The sequence below is a fragment of the Pristis pectinata genome, chromosome 4 (genome assembly GCF_009764475.1).
Source record: "Pristis pectinata isolate sPriPec2 chromosome 4, sPriPec2.1.pri, whole genome shotgun sequence".
NCBI lineage: Eukaryota > Metazoa > Chordata > Chondrichthyes > Rhinopristiformes > Pristidae > Pristis > Pristis pectinata.
The window spans coordinates 97,461,822-97,485,773 of record NC_067408.1 but is presented as its reverse complement, the minus strand read 5'-3'; the positions used below and the strand labels follow the sequence as shown (position 1 = coordinate 97,485,773).

The 23,952-nt window shown below is 39.8% G+C and overlaps 3 protein-coding genes across 4 annotated transcripts; 2 read left to right on the top strand and 1 right to left on the bottom strand.

The window, feature by feature from the left end:
* The first annotated feature begins 1,666 nt into the window (after positions 1-1,666).
* On the top strand, positions 1,667-3,034 carry LOC127569676 (putative protein FAM172B). Its single transcript, XM_052014476.1, has one exon. The coding sequence runs from the start codon at positions 1,667-1,669 to the stop codon at positions 2,702-2,704; it is 1,038 nt and encodes a 345-aa protein (XP_051870436.1). The 3' UTR covers positions 2,705-3,034.
* A 4,081-nt stretch (positions 3,035-7,115) lies between these two features.
* Positions 7,116-16,340, bottom strand: txnl4b (thioredoxin-like 4B). 2 transcript variants are annotated; one of them, XM_052014211.1, is made up of 3 exons: positions 16,158-16,340; positions 12,843-12,994; positions 7,116-10,072 (listed from the first exon to the last, which is right to left on the bottom strand). In XM_052014211.1, the coding sequence occupies exons 1-3, from the start codon at positions 16,287-16,289 to the stop codon at positions 9,907-9,909; spliced, it is 450 nt and encodes a 149-aa protein (XP_051870171.1). In that variant the 5' UTR covers positions 16,290-16,340; the 3' UTR covers positions 7,116-9,906. The 2 variants fall into 2 exon arrangements, with proteins under 2 accessions (XP_051870171.1, XP_051870173.1); XM_052014213.1 differs by lacking the exon at positions 16,158-16,340 and adding an exon at positions 13,995-14,052.
* Positions 16,341-16,490: 150 nt separating this feature from the next.
* On the top strand, positions 16,491-23,404 carry LOC127569522 (tRNA methyltransferase 10 homolog C-like). Its single transcript, XM_052014245.1, has 2 exons — positions 16,491-16,916; positions 20,600-23,404. The coding sequence occupies exon 2, from the start codon at positions 20,681-20,683 to the stop codon at positions 21,998-22,000; it is 1,320 nt and encodes a 439-aa protein (XP_051870205.1). The 5' UTR covers positions 16,491-16,916; positions 20,600-20,680; the 3' UTR covers positions 22,001-23,404.
* The last annotated feature ends 548 nt before the right edge of the window (positions 23,405-23,952 follow it).

Here is a 23,952-nt window from a genome sequence, read left to right as displayed (position 1 = left end):
CTCTCTCACTCTTCTGAACTCCAGTGATACAAGCCTAGCCTGCTCAACCTTTCTTCATAAGATACTTAGCCCATTCTTGGTATTAGTTTAGTAAACCTTTCCTGAAGTGCTTCCAAAGTAAGGAGACCAATATTATACACAGTATTCCAGATGTGATTCCATCAATTTTACTCCCTATTGCTGAATATAATGCTCGACTTTTTATTCAATTCCTCCAGCACTAAAAGGTATCATCCTGTTGGCTTTCCTAATTACTTGCATCCCTGCATATTAGCCTTTGGAGAATCACGCACTAAGGCACTCAGATCACTTTTCATCTCTGCTTTGCAATCATTTAGATAAAATGTACTTTTAAAATATTTCCTTTCAAAATAGACAATTTCACATTTTCCCAGTCCATTTGCCAAATCTTTGCCTTAGCCTATTTATATCCCCTTTTAGCTTCCTTTATCTTTTTCACAACTAACTTTCCTATCTCTGTTGGCAGAAAGGAATCAGAAAATTTAGCAACCATACTTTTGGTCCCTTTGTCCAAGTCATTTATATCAACTGTACAATGTTAAGGCCCCTAGAATTGATTCTTGTGGCATTCCATTCATTACATCTTTCCAAACAGAAAAAAAACTCTATTTATGCCTACTCTCTATTTCCTGTTAGCCAGCCAATCACTTGTCCATACCAATACAATACCTGACACGCCATGAACTTTCATTTTCCACAATAATCTTTCAAACAGAACCTTACCAAACGCCTTATGGAAATCTACATATAGGGCATCAACTGGTTCCCTATTACCCACAGTACCTGTTGCTTCTTCCAAGAATTCCAATAAATTGGACTAACATGGTTTCCCCTTCACAAAACCATGTTGACTTTACCCAATTACTTTGTTTTCTAGGTGTCCTGTAATAACATTTTTAAGAGGAACTTCAATATTTTCTTTAAGACAGATGTTAAACCAACTGACCTGTAGTATCCACCTTGCTGTCTGCTTTTTCGAATAAAAGAATTACATTTGCTATTTTCCAATCTAATCCAACGTACCCCACATCTAGAGAATTTTGAAGAATTGTAAACCACTACATCAACTATCTCATTAGCCACTTTAAGACCCTCAGGATGAAGTCCATCAGAACCAGGAGACTTGTCAGTCTACTGCACTAACATTTTGCTGAGTACCACTGTCTTAAGTGATGGTAATTTATTTTGAGTTCATCCTTCCCATTTCCTGATTTACAGCTATTTCTAGGATGTTACTTGCATCCTCTGCAGTGAAGTCTTATGTAAAGGACCTGTTTAATTTATCTGCCAAATAATTAAATGATTGATATATGCTATATCTGGATTTTTGTTTTGCAAATGAGTAAGATAAACATTGTAAATCTATATATTAATATATCCAATAAATTAATTGCAGAATTATCTCTATTTTTACATGGTAATTACAATAACTTTATTGTTTAATTAAGATTAATTAATATTAGATTGTTTAAACAAATCATGTCTGCATAGATAAATAACGGCATGAATATGTATAGTTCCTGAAACAAAACATTTAGTTTCACGCTCTGTGGAAGAGTGCGCCAGTATGGGAAATTGGCCACACTCTGATTAACTCTGACGATAGAGCGAATCGAACACCGGTGGTCTGGTTCTATTTCAGAAAATGGAAGAACGAATGATTCTTAAACAACTGGAAAATGCAAAACGACTTGAAGAATTCAAATACTTTTTCAATGAAAAGGGACAACTGAGGCACATCGAAACGAACCAACCATTTGTTTTCAAGCAATATAACAATGTAATGAATTTGAACCATCAGTGGTACACCGCCTTTGGAACAGTTTTGGCCGAGTATGTATATGAGCTATTAGAGAAAGAATGTCGACTGAAACGACTCTATATTCCTGTAGATGCCGCAAAAGATGAGTCTAAAAGTTTTTGCTTTGTGAGCGAAGCTGCCCTGAATAATCCATCAATCTTAATTGTTCTGCTACAAGATCGCGGGGTGATGCGGGCCGGTGCGTGGTCCCAACAATTGATTGTGCATGATTGTCTGGACACTGGCACACAAATCCCCTTCATTAAACAGGCTCTGAGGGAGCACTATGAAGTAATGGTATTAAATCCCAATGACAACTTTATGGTAGTTAAGACGGACGCTGAATGTGCTCAAAATGAATACAATGTAGAAGTTGAAAAAACACCTGAAATACCAAAAAAGGGGCTTGAAAGTGCTGAACAGCATATATTCTACATTTGGGACCACTTCATAGTCAAGTGTTCTCCAATGAGTGTGGCCATTATTGCCCATGGCTACGGTGGCTTGGCATTTGTGAACTTATTAACTGAACGTTCAGATGTAATGAACAAAGTATACGCCGTGGCGTTCATAAATTCTAATCACGATGCAGATCATCAAAACGTTGGCCCAGCAGAGCGGCACTGGATGGCAAAGAATTGCCGTAACTGGTTACTCAGCTCCAAGCCTTTGGACAAGCCTGTAATCTCCATGAAGATGGACTGTCCGCAAGTTTCGGCAGGCACCGAAAACCACGATTTGGCCCCTGCGTCTTGCTTTCACTCCATTTTTAAGTATTTGAAGAAAATTTCAAATGCACAGAAAACTAAACGATTCACTCGATCGCCAATTGTTACAAGAAGTTCAAGCAAGGGAAAAGCTACTAAGAACAGCAACGTATGACAGTAGTATTGAATAATTTAGCAACCAACAATGCAAAGTCAAAACTAAGGGTGCCTCACCTGAAATACCGACTGATGTTCTCTCTACGTATACTCCCCGTGTTTTCAGCTGCTGTGGTGACTTTTATTAATTGTATTCCACGATGATCACGCAAATCTTTCAATGCTTGCCCGAGTCTAAATACTTTGCCAAACTGTTGAGATTTTACCTTGTAATAGCAGGTAGAATTGCTTGATTATTTAAGGAGTTTTTTTTTGGCAGTTAACATAAACTTGATGATATCTGTGGTCTTTTGCTGTGTGCAGCAGGTTGGACCATACTAAAAACTACTTTAACGTTGAAAGAATTTGGTTTTCTGAGGGCATTCACGCATTCACGGCTAAGAATATAATGCTTCCTAGAAATAACGTTTACGTTAATATTCTGTTACGGGAATTTCACTTTCAAGCCTGAAGATTTAATATTTCTGAAAAAAAATCCCGTTCCTCTACAATCGATGAGAATCAAAGGTAAAATGCACCGTGTTTATCTTCCTACTGTTCGAGGAAGCATGTCAACAATACGACTGGTAAACCCCAAAGAGCAGGGGAACCATTGACACTGATTAAATGCAAATGAATGTAATTAGTGGACCTTGTTTCAATCTCTTTTTCACGTTTAAGATTGAGATTTCTACCTTTCTGTTAGATCTTGTGCTTATCACTAACTGTACGTAGGGAACTGGATGATAAAACTATTCTTTGCAACTTCTTAAAATTAACGGCATTTTTTACTGCTCGTGACAAAATGATAATCACCAGATTGGGATCTACTAGGTTTTCGCTTGGGCTTGGGCTGAATTAGCCATTGTAGTGCCACTCTACAACTGTTGAGGTCAAAGTGTGGGCTTCAGTGAACGCCGGTCATTGGTGAGGAAGGCGAACTGCACTAAGGTAAGGCAACGTAAGATTTTTCTACTAGTTAGTCCACTAGTTATTAAATGTACAGTGATGGCAGTCAGTGGAATGGCGAAATGTGGGGGAACAGTCGGGTATCCCTGACAACTGTCTGGAGGAAGTGTCCAGCTCAGACCGCATGGATTGATTGGAAGCTGCAGTTGGACTCATGGCAGAGTGTCATAGGAGTTCTAGGGTGGTGGTCAAACCAAAGGTTCAGTTAGATAAGACGAGTGACACAGAAGGGCAGGAATCTCCTGTGGCTGTCCCCCTCTCAAACGAGTATAATGTTTTGGATACTATTGGGGATAGCCTCTCGGGAGAAGATGACAGTAACAGCCAGATCAGTGCTTGGCTCTGATCATGACTGGCTCTGCTGTAGATCAGGGTAGATCAAAGACTAGGCGAGCAATGGTGATGGGGAACTCTTTAGTTGGGGGCACAAATAAGTGTTTCTTAAGCCAGGATGGCGAGTTGTTTCCTGGTGCCAGGATCAAGGATGTCTGAGTGGGTACAAGACATTCTGAAAGAGGGTGAGCTGCCTGAGGTCATGGTCCATATTGGGACTAACAACATAGGCAGGAAGAGAGATGAGGTCTGCAAAAGAGAATGTGGGTAGAAAACATATGGGGGGGGGGGGAAGGAGGGGGAACAGTCCACCTGAGGTTGTAATCTCAGGATTACTCAGTGTCACGTTCTAGTGAGACAATAAACAAGGAGATAGTACAGTTGAATACACGGCTAAGGAGCTAGTGCAGAGGAGAGGGCTTCAGGAACATGGATCATTGGGCTCCCTTCTAGGACAGGTAGGATCTGTACAAGAAGGAGGGGTTGCACCTAAACTGGAGGGGCACCAATATCCTAGTAGGACCATTTGATAGTGCTACTTGGGAGGGTTTACATTCTCACAGCAAGAGAGTAGTAACTAGAGCAATAGGTCAGCAAGTGGAGGGGTTGTGAGGAGGTAGAAGTTGGGTCAAGTAAATTGGAAAGGAATGACTGGCAGGGCCAGGTTAATGAACACAGTGGGACTGTTGGGCTGAAATGTATTTATTTCAATGCAAGGAGTTTTTTGGGGAAGGCAGATGGACTTGAGGTCTGGATTAGTGCATGGAACTATGATGTTGCAGCCATTACAGAGACCCATTGAGAGAAGGGCAGTTCTGTGTTCTGGGGATTAGATGCTTCAGATGCAGTAGAGAGGGATATAAGAGGTGGGAGGGTTGCACTGCTGATCAGGGAGAATGTCACAGCTGTACTTAAGACATCCTGGAGAGCTCATCCAATGAGGTAATATGGCTAGAGCTCCGGAATAAGAAAGGTGCAATCATTATGGTGAGGTTGTACTGTAGGCCCCCTATTAATCAGTGGGGAAACAGAGGAAGGTGTATGTAGGCAGATAAAAGATGTAAAAATAACAGGGTTGTTGAAATAAGTGCCTTTTAATTTCCTCAATATTGACTGGGACTCCCTTAGTGCCAAAGTCGTAGATGGGGCAGAGTTTATTGGATGCATCCAGGAGGGTTTCTTGACACAAATAATCCAGCTAGTGAAGAGGCCATAATAGACCTTGTACTGGAAAATGAGCCTGGCCTCAGGCAACTTTTTTATGGGAGAGCATTTTTGGAACAATGATCATAACTCAAGTTTTAAGATGGTTGAGGGAAAGTGCTAAATTGGGGGAAGGCTAATTACAATAGTATTAAGCAAGAGCTGGAGAAAATAGACTGGGGGTGGCTGTTATTGGGCAAGTCCACATCTGATGTGTGAGAGTTGTTTAAAGGCCAGCTGGTCAGAATTTGGGACCAACATCTTTCTGCAAGGAAGAAAAACCAGGTTGTCAAGGATAATTGGAGATGTTGCAAATTTAGACAAAAAGCAAAAGTAAGCATATCTGAGATTTGGGAAGCTGAAATCAAACAGGGCCCTTGAAGTGGGAAAGAACTTAAACAGGGAATCAGGAGGTCTAAAAGGGACCATGTCCTTGGCAAATAGGAATAAGGTAAATCCCAAGGCATTTTATACATCCATTAAAAATGAAAAGGTACCCTCTCCCTAGCTAAAACCAATCAGGGACAAAGGAGGGAATTTGTGCCTGGAGCTGGAGAAAGAGGATGGGGTACTAAATGAGTACTTCACATTGGTATTCACGGAGGAGAATGACATGGAGGACATTGAGATCAGGGAGAGCTATGCTGATATTCTAGGGCATCTTGATATCAAGAAGGTGTTGGATGTCTTGAACAGGGTGGGCAAGTTTCCAGGGCCTGATGTGATCTGTTCCAGGTTATTGAGAGAAGATTGCTGGGGCCTAAGATTGCTATTGATAGAGATTGTTGCATGCTCTTTAGCCACATGCAAGGTCTCAGAGGACTGGAGAATAGCCAAAGTTGTTCCTTTGCTTAAGGGCAATTGGGATAATTCAGGAAATTATAGGCCAGTAAACTTTACAACAGCGGTAGGCAAATTATTGGAAAAAATTCTTGGATAGGATCTATTTGTGTTTGTGGGCGGGGGGGGGGGGGGGGGGGGGCGGTGGACATGATGTATTAGGGATAGTTGGCATGACTCTTCCAGGGGAGGTCATGTCTAACAAACATGAGTGTGGCATGCAGCTGACATGGACATAATATTTATTAATGGATCTATTACACTGAAAGTTCCTAATCAGATTAGTCAACTTAAATATTTTGATCATATATACTGAATATAAATGTAGAACCTGATAAGTGTGACCCTGAAATAACATGCAACAAGTTGCTTCAGTTCTCCATACCACTTTGACCACTAATGTCATTCCAATGAATAAAACAGTACAGCACAAGAACAGGGCCTTCAGCCCATGATGTCTGAGCTGAAAATAATGCCAAATTAAACCAATTCCTTCTGCCTGTACATGATCCATATCCCTCCATTCCCTGCATATTCATGTGCCTATCTAAAAGCTGCCTAAATGCCACTATCACATCTGCACCCACCATTCCTTATGCAAGAAAAACACCCTGTACATCTCCCCCAAATTTTCCCCCTCTCACAGCAAAGCCAATGCCCTCCAGTATTTGACATCTCCACCCTGGGACAAAGATCCTGACTATCCACCCTATCCATGCCCCTCACAATTTCACGAACCTCCATCAGGTCTCCCACCCCCAACACCTCCAGCCCCTGACACTCCAGAGAAAACAATCCAAGCCTGTCCAACCTCTTCTGCACCCTCTCCAAACCCTCCGCATCTCCCTTCCAATGGGGTGACCAGAACTGCACACAATATTCCAAATGTGGCCGAACCAAAGGTTTATGCAGCTGCAATCTCATGCAACCTTGGATGACAACACTTCAGCTTTCTACTAGAATTCTAGCCTTGATTTGAATGTTTATAACTACAGACTCTTATGGCATTGTGGATGGTTACACTGGGTGTGATGGGGTGGGGGGGGGGTGGGTGGGTGGGGGAGAGGAAGAGACACAGAAGGATGTCTGGTATTATTTGATTGGATAGTCTGTACAGCACAAACAGATTTTAGTTCCCTAGCTCCATGCTAAGCACCCATTTACACTCACCTTTTATTTGATTCCTACACATTCCCATCAAATCTACCAATCAGCTACACACTAGTGGGAATTTACAGTGGCCATTAACCTACCAGTCAGCATATCTTTGGGATGTGAGGAAACTAGAGCATCTGGAAGAATCCATTTGGTGACAGGGAGAGCATGCAACAAAGATTGAACCTGCCTCACTGGAGCTGTGAGGCAGCAGCTCTACTAGCTGTGCCAATGTTGACCTACCATTTTCTTCTTTTAGATTCCTGGTGCATACTCCAGTTTGAGAATTACCTTAATCCTTCTTATCCTTTTTACTTATCCTCTTTAGCTCTTCACACTATAGAGTACAAGAAGCCTTTTTATTTTCTTATTATGCCAATGGTGAATTTCAATTCTGCACTGTACTATTTATTTGATCCACAGCACTTCTTGATGGGGGTTGGGGAGGGAAGTCTTCTCCATTCTCACTTCTATTGCTTCTTAAATGCTGTTTCCCTGTAGTAACTTTCAGCACAAGGAATAGTTTGTTTCCTGAAATGCCAAATGATTTATCTTGCCTGACACCACTGGGCCTGCTCAGTATTCCTTCATGTTTTTATGCTTTTATTTGATTTCTAGTAACTTCAGAATTTACTTTTCTTCAAATTATGTTTACAGGAACAGTCATTATTAATAAAGAACAGTTTTCTTTTTCAAATGAGAGCTAAAAAGAGCAGTGCTTGTCACTGGGTGAATTTTAAGTTAAATGCTGACAGCTAACTCATGATGAGGGCTTTTTTTTCTTTACACTGATGTCCAGCATGAAGGTACTGACTTTCTGTTCACAAGACAGAATGCAATGCCTCCTGTGATTAAATCATCCTAAACCAGTAGGTTCACACTTGAAGAATAACCATGTTCCCAATATTTCACAATTGTGTACTGCTTATGTGGTTCTAGTACAAGTTTGAGTCACCTTTTGCAGAAAATTAGGATGAAGGAAGAAATCTGGATTCATCAAGGGTGTGTGGTGGCACAGTGCATCTTTACATGTGACCTGTGCTTGAATTGGCAGGAGATTCCTATGCAAGAAGGAAGTGCTTCCACATCAAAAGAGAACATTTAGTTTTATTTAAAAAAAAATCACTTTGCCTGCAAGTTCAATAGTAGGGCCTAGAGACTTAAGTTAGCTGCTTACTGGCTTGGTCAGGAAATGTGTAGTAGTACAGAAACAACATTTCCTTCTCTTCCCAATAGTACGTTTATGTGTAATGTTTATGTTTTAGATTAAAAGAGTAACAAATAGGGACTATAGAACTGGGAAAATGAGTAAAGAGAATGCTGGAATTACTGAGCAAGCCAGGCTGTATCTGGAGAGAGAAGTATTCTAGTCAATGACCTTTCATTGGAACTAGGAAAAGTTAGAAATCCAACATCTTTTACGTTGAAAAGAGGAAACAGTGTAGGGAACGAAGGGAATGTCTATGATAGCGACCAAAAGAGAATGAATGATACAACTGATGATGGTGGCTGAGAGGGTGGTGAAGCCTTATTAATTGCAGTTGATCTGTCTGGAGGTGATGTAAATGGAAAGAGATGAATGAAAACAGAGTAGAGGAAACTGAGTCCCTCAAATGTGCTTGTTTCACGTCATTCACTTCTGCTTTAACTGTTTTCTCCCAAGCCTTCCACCCCCCAATCTCCATAGTTAACAGATAATCCTCTAACTTCTGTCACCTTGAATACAATACGATCACTAGATTGCTCTTCCCCTCTCCCTGCTTTCAACATTCCAAAGGGACTGTTCCCTTTGTGCCTTCCTGGTTCGCTCTTCCACTTCCAACTCTCCCCCTTCTCGCAGCAACTGCAGGATATAACACCTGCTTCTTTACCTCTTACCACCTTCCCCACCCAGAGGACCCAAACACTCCTTCATGGTGAAGCAGAAATTCATTAGTACTCTTTCCAATTTAACATAGTGCATTCAGTGCTCAAAATGTGATCTTCTGTAAATTGCAGGAATCAAATATAATAGTGTGGCTGCTTTACAGAACACTTCAGTTCAAACCATACTGGTGATCTGAGCTTCTGATTGTCTGCCATTTTAATTCTCTGTCCCACTTCCACTCTGACCTGTCTTTGGCCTTTTGAGCTGTTTCAATGAAGCTCAAGAAACAAAATCTTAGTCTCCAACATGAAACATTACCACTTCTGGACTTATCTAAAATTGTCTAATTAATGTTAACCAGCCTTTTTGTATCAGAACTAGTCAATTCTGATGAACTGTCAGTCATCCACCTGAAAGATTCATTCTATTTATCGTTCCACGGATGTTGCATGACATACTATTTACAGAATTTTCGTTTCACATCTGTAGTTTTTCTTTCTCGAAGAAATGTTCTTGACAAGAAAATTCTCATCAAATTCAAAATAGCCAGAGTAGGTGAATCATTTCTCCAAAGGTCATCTTTGAATCAAGCTTATGGCAGCAGCTTTTCTAATCAGCAGAGATCTGGAGTTCTGGGATTGTGAAATTCCAAACAATAGTGGACCAGGAGCTCTGGAAAATGTTTCTTGTCTCTTCCAAGAAGTCTCTTGTTGATTAATTGTATGAACTAGTTAAGTATTTAACCAAAATTTCAAAGTTCCTCAATGTCTGGGGAACATCTGATTTAAAAATGACTAGAAATTGAAAGATTTTGCCATTATATAATTGTAAAGCACAACAGCCAGCTGGCGCATTCAGATGCCATGATAAAGGAGGTCATACTTTGGGATGTTCCTTGGATCAATAGGGCTGTGTACTATTAGCTTTCCACGCATTGCTCCACGGAATATTACTTCAATTAAATCTATGAAGTCTTGCTTTGTTTTGAAACACCCAACAAACTTTGTATGGTCTGGAGACCTAAAAAAGAGAGTAAATATTTGATTTTGCTACTGTGTTCACAATTTACAATGATCCAAAGCACTTCACAGACAAATAAGCAGACAGTGAAGTTCAAGGAGAGAATGTGTCTGAATGCATTGAAGACAGAGTCAGAGCAATGTAAATTTTGGACTTATAGAGAAAAAGTTGGGGGTAGGGTGATCAATCATAATTTTAACAGAAGGATAGGTTTATGGCCAATAGGGGAATTTTGAATGAGATGAAATTATGAGGCAAGGGCTAGAGGATGCAAGGCTATTCTGCATAGCATTAAAATAGTCAAGTCTGGATTGGATGAGGTTTTCAGCAACACATAGAACAATCGAAGGGTGGAAATAGCCAGGCTTTTGATGGAGAGAACAGAGGGGATTAAAAAAAACACAAAACTCTGTTTGGAGTTAATCAGGACACCAGGACTGTAAACAGTTAGGTTCAAACTGTGAGAGAGAAGGGGCATGCAATCAGTAGCAAGGTTATGAAGCTTCAAGTGGAATCCAAAAATAATCTTATCCAATTATTTACAATGGGAGAAAGTGTTTCATCAAAACCTGATAAGGGACAGTGCCAGAAAGATGCTGGAGAAGATCTTGAATATCATTAGCAAACATGAAAAGCTGGAGTAACAACTTGATGAAGAAAAGCAGTTGATCGGGACAGATATTTGGGGGACCTGGAGGCAATAATGTAGGACTGTGAAGAAATGGCTTTGCTGGAGATGGCTTTGATCAGATATGGGACAGTGCAACTGAAGTATGGTAGATAATGGAGGAAAGGTATTGGAGAGGAATGGTGCCAGTAACAGTAATAAATGCTGCAGAGCAGTCAAACAATTAATGCACAATGGAAGAAAATGCCATCTCAAATTGGGTTAGAGGTGATTCATTGTTGTGGCAGGAACAGAAACCTGACAGGAGGGATTCGTACAACTCTTTGGACTCCAGATTGAATTCTCCAACTGTAGTTCACTCATTTTCCTTCTGTCTGTATCAGAATTGGCCAAGAAAATGAAAACACATAATATAGCAGATGCTGGAATCTGAAACAACAACAGAGATGCTGGAAGAATTCTGCAGTCAAGCAACATTTGTGGAAAGAGAAACCAGTCAATGTTTTGAGTCAACAATCCTTCCTCAGTTTTTGGTTAAAACCTGGCCATTTCTGCCCATCAACATTTTGTCTCAGTTTTACTTTTCCACCACTATGGTCTGGATTGCTGGGCATGTCCCATAGCCCCAGCAAGTATTGCGAGCTGGAGAGAGTGCAGAGGAGATTCAACAGGATGGTGCCTGATTGGAGGACTTTGTTATGGGGAAAGATTGGATAGGCTGGGCTTGTTTTCCCTGGAGCAAAGGAGGCTGAAGGGTGACCTGATGGAAATATACAAGATGATGAGAGGCATAGACAGGGAAGATGGTCAAAATCTTTTTCCAGTGGTAAGGGTTTTAAAAACAAGAGGGCATAGGTTTGAGGTGAGAGGAAGGAGATTTAAAGGTGATCTGAGGGGTAAGTTTGATATTTGGAATATTCTGACGGACGTGGTGGAATCAGATACAATTATTAACTTTAAGAGGCATTTAGACAGACACTTAAATAGACAAGGCATTGAAGGATACAGCCCTAATCTGGATAAATGGAATTAGTATAGATGAGCAAAAGATCAGCAAGGTTGTGGTTGGTCAAAGGGCCTGTTCTGTGTGGTACAGCTCTATGACTTAACGAACACATTACACAGACAAGGAGCATAATGTGCTTCATTGCTACTCCTAATGCCTGCATAAACCCATTTGGTCTTGCCCTATCAGAGATATTCCTTTTATTCTATCCATTCCTCTGCATACCTCCTCTGCTATTAAAAACTAACTTTTTCTCTCCCAGTCCTGACAAGGAATCCCAGACCTGATACTTTAACTATTTCTATTTCCACAGATGCTGTCTGACCTATTGAGTGTTTCCAATATTTTCTGTTTTATTTGATATATGTACAACATCAGCCTCAATGATAGATGGGCACTGATTTGAGACAGGCAACATGCTTAAGATCTCCAGAAAGGCAAACTGGCTGCAAGGCATTTGCAAAGAAGTAATTTTCGAAGATGTTTTCCTTTGAGTAACCAGTGAAACTCTATTTTTGGAAGTATGAGAAACAGTCATCAGCAGAGGAAACCACTCATAATATCTTGTACCATAGAGGACAGGAAGACATTTGAATGCTCAGCTGCATTGAGGGCCCATGATTCAAGGCCAGGAAGCAGATCTTAACTAATAGATAAACCAGCTACATGGCAGATATACTCAAGTATGCACCTACTGGGAATAAAGATGGGGGATGGATAGGAATGGGCGAGAGTAAATATTTTGCAAGAGACAGGGCATTAAACCTGGAAATAAGAGCAGGGGAAAAAAAAAAAATCAACCACTGCAGAAGCATAGTAGATTCAAAAACAAACGGACAATATTTGAGGGATGATGTATGACATAACTTAGCAATTAAAAGGTAAAATATAAGCTTCTTTACAGTTGTGGATTTAGGAGTAGCTGAGTATTGAAAAAATAAAGATTTTAAGCAACTATTTGTCATTACAAAAACTATGCTGTCATTGACAAGATTATTAATTTGAACAAATAAAGGGTAAGAGAAAAGCAGCTATCCTTAAATTACCTGCTTCTCCCATTCATTATCGTAACTTGATACTGAAACTTCACTTATTATTCCTGCACCTCCACATTTTAATTGTAGAAAAAGTCTTACCCATAATCCACTTTCATATGTTGGCCATTGAAGAAGAACACCGTGGAAGGAATGTAGCTGATGTCAAAGTAGCGAGTATATATAGGCACACTGTCAACATCCACCAGGTAAATGGCTGCCATTTTACTCAGATCATGAGCAGTCTTTGAAAGCTGGCGAAACAATGGAAAATAAAACTTGATATTAAGAACTTATTGGAAATGGCACATTCACCTCAGAAAATAAAACCTAGTGTGATCTATTAGAAAAACATAGATTTCTTAAATATATGGATATTTAATCAGTTTGGTGGAATGCTTAGTAGTTTGTAAATGTCGATTGATATCCTAATTTCATATGACTCTTACAATTTTGCCCGTTCCAGTTTGTATTTAATGAGACCAGCCAACTACCTACTCCAGCCAATGAGCCAAGGCTTTCTGGCTTTTTAAAGAGTGAGAAAAAATTGGTATCTTGAGTTGTATTTGAATAATACAGAGCAAGATAATATCCAGAGTTGGGGATGCAAGGCATTGCAGAAAGGGGATTTTAAACTCAAAGCAGCTTCAGATATCGTGAAAACCTTCAGGAAATTTGCTTTATAGAATATTAAAGAGAACTTCCTGTAGAATAGAAAATGCTCTTTTTGAGAACATGCATTTCAAAAACATCTTCCCTCACCCCCAAAGGAATAAGCAATGTGTTGATATATGATGGGTATTATGGGTAATAATGATACATGCAAATAGGAATGCAAAAACATTTAACCACTAATTTCCTTCCAGCCAGAAAGTTGCTGACTGCTTGCTGAGGTAAAGTTCCATCAATGTCCTTGCCCCAAGCAGCATTCATTTGCATGCTTTTATATAACCCTAAACATACAAGGACAAGTCCAACTATTGGCAGATTCTTTGGTAAATTATGGCCCAATATTTGTATTAATAACAATAACTTGCTAACATTTTACTTTGTTAACACAGTAAAATGTTCCAGCAGCTTCCCAAGATTGAATACTAAACCCAAGTTGATCTTCTATCTCAGCTCAGTTTTCTTGGACTATCCCTATCCCTTGATTTCCTTATCCCTTGATTTCCTTAACCCTATCTGTTTTGAATGAATTAATTGACAGAGCCACACAGCCCTCCAGGGTAGAGAATACCAAAGATTCATCACCTTTTGTGTGAAGAACTTTCTCCACATCTCAGTCCTAAATGGTGTATCCCTTATTCTGAGGCTGTGATCCTTTTAAATTCTCAGACGGGAAATATCCACTCAGTCAAGCCTTGTAAGAATTCTGTAAGTTTCAATTAGATCAATTCTCATTCCTCTAAACTCTACAGAGTACATACCTGGTCTCCTCAGTCTCTCCTCATGAAACAAATCCACCACTACAAGAACCAGTCTGCTGAATCTTCATTACACGCCCTCTCTGGCAGTATATCACTTCTTAGGTAAAAAGACCAAAACTGTATGCAACACTCCAAGTGCGATCTCAAGAAGGCAGTAAATTATTGCAATGAGACATCTTTACTCCTGTAGTCAAATCCTCTCATAATAAAGCCCAATGTACCATTTGCTTCCTAATTGCTTCTTGCACCTACATGTTTGTTATCAGACACAGTGCAGGGCCTTTTCAATACCAACATTTCCTAATCTGTTATCATTTAAAAATGCTCTGCTATTCTGTTTTGTGCACTGAAATAAATGACCTCATATTTTACCACATTATATTTCATCTGACATGATCTTGTTCACTCACCTAGCTTGTCTATATCCCCTTGAAACCTCTTTACATCATCTTCACTACTCAGAACCCCAACTGGTTTTGTATTATCAGCAAACACGGAAATATGACATTTGGTCCTTATTTTTAAACAGTGGCCCCTAGTTTTAGACTCTCCCACAAAAGAAAACACCCTCTCCAACTCCACCCAGTCAAGACCCCTCAGGATCTCATAAGTCGGAATCAAATCACCTAATTCATCTAGACTCTAGTTAACCTTTGCTTTCTGTCTGTTAACTGATTCTCATTCTGTGCCATGCCATACTAATTCCACATGCTCTAAACTTGTTGACCATTGTTCAATGTGGAACCATTTCAAAAGCCTCCTCAAAATCTAAATACACCATATACATATTTTCCCATTATCCTTTCAACTAGTCACATCAATAGTCAAATACTACTTCTCATTCTAAATTCATGTTTCTCTGCTCAATCCTATTATCTTTTTCTGTTCTCTTCAATATGGATGCCAGCATTTTCTCTACTACTGATGTTAGGCTAACAGGTCAGTACCTTTCTGTTTTCTCTAATCTCTCTCGCTGCAAAAATAGTAGCGAGAGAGAGAGAGAGGGGTGGGGCAGAAAAAGGAGCTATTAAGTGAGATGACCAAAAATGTGGTCAAGGGATTCGCTTCAAAAACTCCGAGGGAAAAAAACAAGTGAACAGTTTAGGGAGGGAATGCCAGAGGTTGAGCCGAGGCTGTTGAAGCCACCCGTGATAAAATGATTAAAATCAGGAATGGATAATGAACAGGACTGGATAACATAGAACACTACAGCACAGTACAGGCCCTTCGGCCCACGATGTTGTGCCGACATTTTATCCTGCTCTAAGATCTATCTAACCCTTCCCTCCCACATAGCTCTCCATTTTTCTATCATTCATGTGTCTATCTAAGAGTCTCTTAAATGTCCCTAATGTAACTGCCACTACAACCTCTGCTGGCAGTGCGTTCCACTCACCCACCACTACTCTGTGTGGGGGAAAAAAAACTTACCCCTGACATCCCCCTTATACCTTCCTCCAATCACCTTAAAATTATGTCCCCTGTGTTAGCCATTGTCGCCCTGGGAAAAAGTTGCTGTCCACTCGATCTATACCTCTTATAAGTACAAGGATCCAAGAGGGCTGAAGGGTGACAGATAGTGAGGAGTAACGCCACAAAAGAATTTGGAAACAACGATTATAATTTTAAAATTTATCGTTTCCAGGAACCAATGTAGATTGATAATCTGGCCTACCTGACTAGCAGTTGGGTAACGGATGAATATGCTTCATTATGCCAATAACCCTCAAATATTCACAGATAATGAATCATTTTTGAAATACAGTGACCGTCGTAGACAAATATCTGTACACAGCAGCACGACACAAAAAGCAGGATAACTATTTTCCTGTGGTTCTGCTATTTTGAATCATTGTGCCCTTTTTCTATAAAAAATACCAAATAGTCTCGTTTGACAGACCGAATGGTCAACACTTCCACTGTACTACATTGAAGTGACAACGTAGATTATACAACAAGAAAAAATAGCTTTGTTTAATTTACTGACAATTTCATCGAGTTGCAGACAGACCGGGTCCTGATCGCGGCCAAATCGCAGAACCAGCACCCTCTCCGCCACAGTCTTTATAATATGATCAACATCTTTCTTAGTTTGTAACTTTGGCAGGAAGAAGCTCATCGTCTCAGTGTTAAGAGGAGAAAACGAATTGCAATGAGGAGTTAAAATAGTTCTCCCAATAAACTGGGCGGGGAAACAACGTTGAACCGGATGCAGCAGATCTTCCGCTCCTGTGACAGCCTCAAAATAATTCCCCAGAAACACATTTCAAGGGAACTTGATCAAAGTAAATTTTACCCCAATTCACGCAATCAGATGAATCCTTGAAACTTACCGAGTTAACGAATGCATTGTCGATTAATATAAAATATCAGAAAAAATATGCTGTGGACGCCTATTAAACACCGTCTTTTATTTGCAGTTAAATAATGACTGCTCATTAGGGATCTTAGCTAAACGAATCTGTCACATTGAGCGCAAGGTTACTGGAGCAATTCTATAGATAACTATTAGGAAACTGTACTTGAGTGATTTTGTTTTAAAGAAACTGCAAGATTTGATGTGTAAGGCGCTGATTTTGAGTGTGAAGAGGGTTTGCGGAAAGAAGGGAAGCTGAAACGGACGGACAGCTGTGGTCTTAGCTCCACGTGAAGACGGCCGGAGTTTCCCGGGATGAGACTGCGCTGGGTTCTGGACTCCAATCTCAATTTACAATCTCAGCCGGGACTTTATTCATTTTTCTAACAGGTTCGGAATGATTTTGTAAATGCAAATACAGTCTCCATTTTTGAGCAATGTGCATATTACTTATTTATTTCATTAAAATGTATATGATAATATAATGAGGTAAACCAGTGTCGGCTAACTTACAGAAATATTAATTGATGAGTCTATACAATGTTTTCTGTGCTTTTCTTTTTGGCATGTCACCACTTTCTGAATGCAGTTCGTAGCCCAGTCTGTGCTGAGCCCATTAGAATCAACTCGGGAGGTTGGGCTGCCTGAACAGCAGTTGAGGTGCTGCTGTTGCGTTCAGTGTTTCACGCTGGGAGGGGGAAATAAATCAACTAGGTTTCTTGAAGATAAATGCAATACAGTGACTTCCGGTGTTGTGCCTGTGCAATCATCGAGTACATTCAAAACTGGGAGCGATAGATTTTTGGAATCAAAAAGCATTGAGGGATGAGGCGTTCGGGCAAGGAAAGTAGGCAAAACACGTCATCGGCCATTGCTGAAAAATAGAGCAGGTGCGAGGGATAGTATAGCCAATTTTTGCTTTTATTTCTTATACTCCTGTTGGGATATCCAATTGTGTGATGTTGGTGGAGATGGAATTAGAGTCACTCACATGTTTCTGGAGATACAATACCCTGCCAACATTTACTTTCTGATTTTGTAAGGACGACTTCCCTCCTAGTAACTATTAAAGTAAAATCACAGCATTATTCAATATCCCCGGGAGAGGGGATACTCTCCCCACATATGAAGTGTACATGGTAGAAAAGATCCTTTTGCCAAGCTTGATTATAACTTGTAACAAAACTATTTAGTTATACTGGTTTCCAATCAGATCTGAATGGATGTGTTAATACTAAATATAGCAAGATTTGTCTACAATTCCGTTCAGATTTCTTGCACATGCAAAACTTTAAGATTCCTTTGGTGCAATCAGTTCAGGCTGAGTTCTGGAACCTATACATTAAAGAACAATCTATTTGTCCATAGATTAGAGAAATGAAAAATAAGCAACATTTAATACTTTTGATCATTAATATTTTATGTATACAACTGGATGGTTGAAACCTGGTTAATTTAAAACACTGAATGCAACAGCAGCACCTTGAATGCTGCTCAGGCAGCTCAACCTGCCTAGTTGATGCTCATGTCGTAGCCCACATGTAAATAATAGTAGATTACAAAGAAGAACTATTATTTATAAAGCCATATTTCAGTAACAAATTGACAGTTTCAGAGGAGAAAGGATGAAAAACAAAATTAGCTTGGAAAAAATGCTAGCCAGTAGTTGAAATTTTGATAGCTTTATTCTGTTATTTTTGAAGTATGAAAAATGTATTTCTTTTAGAAACATGGCATAAAGCAAAAGAATCAGAATCAGGTCTAATATCACCGACATATGTCATGAAATTTATTGTTTTGTGGCAGCAGTACAGTACAAGACGTAGAATGTACTATGTTATCAAAAAATAAATAAACAAAACAGTGCAAAAGAGGAATAATGAGGTAGTGTTCATAGATCGATCTTTCGTTCACAAATCTGATGGCGGAGGGGAAGAAGCTGTTCCTAAAACATTGAGTGTGGGTCTTCAGCTCCTGTACCACCTCCCTGATGGTAGTAATGAGAAGAGGGCATGTCCCAAATGGCGAGAGTCCTTAATGATGGATGCCGCCTTCTTGAGACACCACCTCTTGAAGATGTCCTCAATGGTGGGGGGGGGGGGGGGGGGGGGTGTTGTGTCTGTGATGGAGCTTGGCTGAGTCTACAACCCTCTGCAGCCTCTTTTGATCCTGCATGTTGAAGCCTCCATACTAGGCAGTGATGCAACCAGTCAGAATGCTGTCTACCGTACATCTGTAGAAATTTGCAAGAGTCTTTAGTGACATACCAAATCTCCTTAAACTCCTCATGAAGTAGAGCCACTGGCGTACCTTCTTCGTGATTGCATCAATGTGTTGGGCCCAAGATAGATCCTCTGAGATATTGATGCCCAGGAATTTGAAGCTGCTCATCCTTTCCACCGCTGACCCTCAATGACAACTGGTGTATGTTCTCCCAACTTCCCATTCCTGAGGTCTACAATCAATTCCTTGGTCTTGCTGACATTGAGTGTGAGGTTGTTGTTGCGACACCACTCAACCAGCCCATCTATCTCACTCCTGCACGCCTCCTCATTGCCATCTGAGATTCTGCCAACAATAATGGTGTCATTGGCGAATTTATAGATGGTGTTTGAGCTGTGCCTAGCTACGCAGTCATGAGTGGAATGTAGAGCAGTGGGCTAAGCACGCATCCTTGAGGTGCGCCTGTGTTGATCGTTAGCGAGGAGGAGATGTTATTACCGATCCACACTGACTGTGGTCTGCCAATAAGGAAGTCGAGGAGCCAGTTGCAGAGGGAGGTACAGAGGCCCAGGTTTCGAAGCTTGTTGATTAGTACTGAGGGGATGATGGTGTTGAATGCCGAGCTGTAATCAATAAACAGCAGCCTGACATATGTTTTGCTGTTGTCTTGGTGCTCCAAAGCTGAGTGAAGAGCCAGTGAGATTGCATCCGCTGTAGACCTGTTGTGGCAGTAGGCAATTTGCAGCGGGTCCAGGCCCTTGCTCAGGCAGGAGTTAATTCTAGCCATGACCAACCTCTCAAAGCACTACATCACAGTAGATGTGAGTGCCACTGGGTATGGAAACAAAAGTACGGATGCCAGAATAATAATACATAACAGTGTATGTTGGAAATCTGTAATAAAACAGAAAATGGTGGAATAAATCAGCAACAGCTTGGAGAAAGAAAAAGTGTTAACATTTCAGGTCAATGACCTTTCATCAGGAACAATTAGAAGCAAACAGGTTTTAAGATGTTGAGGAAGTAGCGAGAAAAGAACTGAGGGGAGGGTGAAAAAAACTAATTTTAATGCAAAATAACAGAAGTCCAGAGGAAGTGTAAATACAGAATAATTATTTGAACTTATCAAAAAATTGTGGAATGATTTCTGGAAATGTGAAATGAAAATGCCAATTATATGAAATTGTTGATTTCATTGCTGAGCCAGAAAGTGAGGTGTTGTTTCCTAAAGTATTGTTTCCTGGCAATGCTCTGCTGGAACATGGTAAGAGGTGAGGATGGAGGGTCTGCATGGGAGTGGGATGGAGAATTAAATTGACAGGAACCTTGGGGTTCCATTTGAAGACTTAACAAAGGTGTTTCATAAAATGGTCACCCAATTGGCATTTGGTCTTCTCAGGGTAGTAAAATAAGTTGCATGAAACCAGAAAGCAAAATTGACCATTAACTCTTCCTACAAAAATAAATAATTCACTTTTAATTTGTACAGATTACTTAGCACACTTAATCTCCCAAGGAAATATTTGTCTTAATTTTTCAGAACAAGCATATTAGGCATTGGCTATAAGTATAAAAGTAATTGGAATGAGGCTCTGCTACCGAAAAGATAAACTTTTAAAGTTAAGGTAATTATGGTGTCCTGCCATATCACAATTCAGATACACCACCAGTTGTGAGAGAGATTACATTTTATAGAACCTAAGCTAACAAACTCTACTGTTTAATAAATCTATGATTTTAAAGAAATGGAGAGCACTGTGTTTCAGACAAAACAAATTTAGCAGGAATTTGATGTGATTTAATTTGGAAACATCTTTTGTAATTCACTGAATTCTTTTATCTAATTACAGGGTTAAATATTATCCTTGGATTTCTTTGAACGTTATCGATTATTTGGATTTCAGGAATTTGCTATTTCCGTATACTGTAATATGTGGCTGCATGTTACCCATCTCTTCCAAAACATTGGTAGGCATTGCAGTCTACAAGTAAATACTTGGATGAAAACTAAAGTAGGTTTGGCCAGGCACCAATTTATGCTGCACAGCAGGAGCCTAGTTCTGACGCCATGTCCAAGGACTGAAGAAAAAAATGTCTGCCCTGATAAAATAGATTTAGATATTTGGAAGACTGTCCTGAGAGAAAATACAACTGAAGCTTCCAAACCGTTACCCTCTGAAGACTTTGGAGACTCATCCCTAACTACCACAAGAGAACTAGTTCAAATGTGGCAACTAGCTGGGAAGACTGTTCCAGAGAACATAACTGATGAACAACTAAGAACAGTTCAAGAACTATCTACTAAATCTGCAAAGAAAAAGTACCTTAAGTACTTAGCAATCAAAGAAGGAAAAAAGAAAGCTGCAAAAGAAAAACAAAAATTAAAGCAAGGAACAGCAAAGCTTTTGCAGAAAGAAGTTAAATGTGAAGAAGGAGCTGCATTAAAGAATACTTTTCTTATGCACTTCTGGCAACGGTCTTTTGATCTAATGTACAACTGGAGGGCAGCCCAATCTATGTTGTTTGGACAGCCACTAGTGTTTGATATGAGCTATGAAAGCTACATGAACCGTAGAGAAATGGAAAATACTGTCTCTCAGTTGTTAGAGTGCGAGGGATGCAACAGGAGATCCTTGGACCCATTTCACTTGCATTTCTGTAACCTTAGCTCAGATGGAGGCTATTATAAGGAGCTCTTGAAACGCTATAGGGATGCTTGGGATAATCTCTTAATAACGGCAACAGATGAGTCATATATTGACATTTTTCCCAAAGATAAGCTTGTGTATTTAACTGCAGATTCACCTTTTGTATTGAACACCTTTCAGCATGATAAAGTCTACATCATTGGATCCATCGTTGATAAGTCAATTCAAACAGGATTGTCTCACGCAAATGCAAAACGTTTGAAGTTGGCAACTGCACGTCTTCCTTTGGATGAGTATTTGAAGTGGAACAGTGGTGCAAAAAATCTCACATTGAACCAAATGATCAATATTTTGTTGACTGTGAAAGATACTGGCAGCTGGGAAGAGGCCCTCAAATTTGTTCCACAGAGGAAACATGAAGGATTTTTATCAGTTCCATTAGAACAGAGATACAGGAATAGAACCAGAGAACAACAGAAGTTAAATAACAGCGAACCGGAAAAGAAACCTAGGTGGCAAAAGTCAACTTCAAATACAAATCAAACTGTAGAAAAATCTTCAGGTAGTCATAAAAGAAAACAATGGTGGGTGGATGAATATTAAAGATCCTGAAAATATTTTATGTACTGATTCAACTACAAGAAATATCTTTATTGATTCTTTAATTTTCATGATGCATTACGATCTTAAATGATATAACTATTAAGCACATCTTCCCCACCACCTTCAGTGCACTGATTATAAACCTTGTTAGGTAAACTATAACAATAACACAATTCATGTATATCTCCCTGATGAGTTAATTAATAAATAACTGGGAAAATTCCAGTTTTATTCTTGTTTTGCAAAAGCTTAGGGTCATTTCAATCAATATCATGGCTTAAGCATTTTTGCAAGACATGCTACCTTGCAATTCTTGCTGTTAGTGCGCATAGGATTAGGCTAGTTATGATTTCCCACGACTCCAGATGGCACCCTGATAAGGGTTGTTACTTGAATACTTGCTTGTTCAAGGAACAATCAGAAAAGTGACAAAAGTACCAAATCTTTCAGAGGAGGAAAAACCATTGCAGAAAATCTACTGGTGGATAAAAGAACACATTTAAAAAAAAATTCACCCCCCCAAGTACAGTTGGTCAGTATTCTCCAAAGTGGTTAAGGAAGAAGCAGGTGTGCATTATGTTTGTCCTTAATCCCTTTCTAATTGAAGGACACTAAAATAAGGGTTCTCACTGTTGATTGCTGCCTAATGACCACTATTAAAATTGTTTGTATGTGAACATCAGGTGACTACGTGACTTTTATATGATGGCAAGTACAGTCTATTAATCTGTTGTTATTCACTGACTTTCTCAGAAGAGTGAATACTTTGGGTGAGTGATCAAGTATGTAAGAAAACTGGAGGCAAGGAACGAACAAAAGGGAAGCACTAACACTATCAAGGTCAGGCTCAAGTGTCTCTCGGTCACTAGATTCAAGCTAACAGTCACCAAGCTTACTTTCACCCAGTCTACTATTATAAGTTACTTTGGAAGGAAGTTCTTTTGCAAGTGATTAACAGCTGAAAGCACAAATAAAATGCACAACATATGCCCATCCAAATAAAAAAAATATTCAATTTTTGCTATGTTATAAAAAATTGTAAAACATAGGTGTGCAGACAAACTTGCATAGGAAATCCAAAACTATTTTTTGTAGACATTTTGCTTTAGTATTAGGTTTTAAAAATTTAATTGGTGGAGGATGGCTTCCACGTGAACATGGAACGTATTCATTATAGAGACCATGCTGTGGTCACTTTTACCAGTGTTATCATGAATGGATGCCAATGTAAAAAGTAAACATGCAAGTGAAAGAAAATGGTGTGAAAACATAAGGGACACGGGTGAGTAAGTGCTATCAGATTTCAATGTGCATCACCAAGAGTGGCTCAGAAGCACTACTTTAGACTGACCTGGCCCAATATTGAAAGAAAAAGCTGTCAGATGAGGTATCTGGCATGTAGTGAGCGATCCAACACAAGGGATGACTTTGTCTCACCAATCTATCTGTGTGCAGATTCATATGTCAATGACAGAATTGGTAGGAGTGACCACCACACAGTGCCTTCCTCACATGAAAATGCCTTTTAATGCAAAAAAAACCAAATTGCTGCATGAACTCAGTGGGGCAGGCACCACCTGTACAGGGAAATGGACAGTCGACATTTCAGGAACCTTTTGAGTTCCTCCAGCAGTTTTATCCCTCCAGATTCCAGCATCTGCAGTCTCTTGTGACTCCATGTCTTCTAACGTGTGCGACTACCATTATGCTAAGTGGGATGGGGAAGAGATCTGGGATCTTAAAACTGTATATCTGCGAGGCACTGCGGACCATCAACAGCAGAAGAAATGTACACTCCTACAAGCTGTATCCTCGTGACCTGACAGATCCCTCACTCTGCCATTACAATCAGGCCAGGGTATCAACCTTGCTTTGGTGACCAACAGAGTGAGACATACTGTGAACAGCATCAGGCATACTTAAAAATGCATCAACCAGTAGAGCTGTGAAAT

What these genes read in the sequence shown, in the direction of transcription:
- LOC127569676 (XM_052014476.1), top strand. Translation starts at nt 1,667, where the DNA reads ATGGAAGAACGAATGATTCTTAAACAACTGGAAAATGCAAAACGACTT.
- txnl4b (XM_052014211.1), bottom strand. Translation starts at nt 16,289, where the DNA reads ATGAGCTTCTTCCTGCCAAAGTTACAAACTAAGAAAGATGTTGATCAT. An exon ending in GTCTGCAACTCGATGAAATT is followed by an intron (nt 12,995 to 16,157) that starts GTCAGTAAATTA and finishes TTGTTTCGCCAG; the next exon opens with CTTTCAAAGACTGCTCATGA. An exon ending in CATATGAAAGTGGATTATGG is followed by an intron (nt 10,073 to 12,842) that starts GTAAGACTTTTT and finishes TCTCTTTTTTAG; the next exon opens with GTCTCCAGACCATACAAAGT.
- LOC127569522 (XM_052014245.1), top strand. Translation starts at nt 20,681, where the DNA reads ATGTGGCTGCATGTTACCCATCTCTTCCAAAACATTGGTAGGCATTGC.